At 64.6% G+C, this 1,061-nt stretch overlaps 1 protein-coding gene across 1 annotated transcript in view; it reads left to right on the forward strand.

The window, feature by feature from the left end:
• Nr2f6 (nuclear receptor subfamily 2 group F member 6) overlaps positions 1-544 on the forward strand; it is a 5,943-nt gene extending 5,399 nt beyond the window's left edge. Inside the window, 2 exon segments of the mRNA XM_033759373.1 lie at positions 6-26; positions 161-544. Coding sequence (XP_033615264.1) covers positions 6-26; positions 161-348 — 209 coding nt within the window. The 3' untranslated portion in view covers positions 349-544.
• The last annotated feature ends 517 nt before the right edge of the window (positions 545-1,061 follow it).

The following is a 1,061-nucleotide window of genomic DNA, read 5'->3' on the forward strand; positions in this document are numbered from 1 at the left end:
TGCTGCGCCTGCCCGCCCTGCGCGCAGTGCCCGCCTCGCTCATCTCGGCGCTCTTCTTCATGCGCCTGGTGGGCAAGACGCCCATCGAGACGCTGATCCGCGACATGCTGCTGTCGGGCAGCTCCTTTAGCTGGCCCTACGGCGCTGGCCAGTGACCCAGCCGGCCGTTCTTAAAGACAGATCTGTGCTTTCTTGCTGCGCCTGCCCGCCCTGCGCGCAGTGCCCGCCTCGCTCATCTCGCAGCTCTTCTTCATGCGCCTGGTGGGCAAGACGCCCATCGAGACGCTGATCCGCGACATGCTGCTGTCGGGCAGCTCCTTTAGCTGGCCCTACGGCGCTGGCCAGTGACCCAGCCGGCCGTTCTTAAAGACAGATGTCTGTGCTTTCTGTTTTTTAAATGATCAGAAACCAAACCAAGACAGATCTTCCGGGCTGGCCTCGTTCTCCTGGCTCTCTGGGCCTGAGCACTCCGGGGCGGCAACAGGCGTCCTGTGTGGGACACTCCGGGGCCATCAGGCTGATAATAAAGACATTTCCGACCTGCGCCGCCTCCCGCAGCGGCTGTTTCCTAGTGCTGGGGCTGAACCCGGGGCCTCCTCCCAAGCTACAGCCCGGCCCTTTTCGCTTCCAGCTCATGTCTAGATTGCCCAGGATGGGCTCGAACTCAGGCTCTCGGCCTCAGCTCACGTCCACATCTGGGCCAGTCCTGCCTGACTGGTCAGGCCCTGTCCCCTGGTCACAGTGGGGGCGACTGCAGGACCCTGACTCAGCTGACCAGGAAGGAGGTGGGGCGGAGACCAGTCCCCCGGTGCCAAGGAGCCCTGCAGCAGGCCACAGCCTAGCCTCGCGCACTTGCACCCTGTACTTGGGTTCCCCTTCTGTGCCAATGCACACAACGGACACTGGGTGTCTCTGACTGGAGGTGGGGCCTGAGGTGCAGAGGGGCCGGGCTGGGGGAGGGGGGATGGCTGTCCGCCCAGGGTGAGCTATGCCACTGTGGGCCCAGGCCTGGTCCTCACTGCCTCGGAGGAGGCCTCTACTCACAGGGTGGGGGCGGGAGG

Source organism: Fukomys damarensis, unplaced genomic scaffold (genome assembly GCF_012274545.1).
Source record: "Fukomys damarensis isolate Sample0158 unplaced genomic scaffold, DMR_v1.0_HiC HiC_scaffold_37, whole genome shotgun sequence".
In the NCBI taxonomy this organism is placed as follows: Eukaryota; Metazoa; Chordata; class Mammalia; order Rodentia; family Bathyergidae; genus Fukomys; species Fukomys damarensis.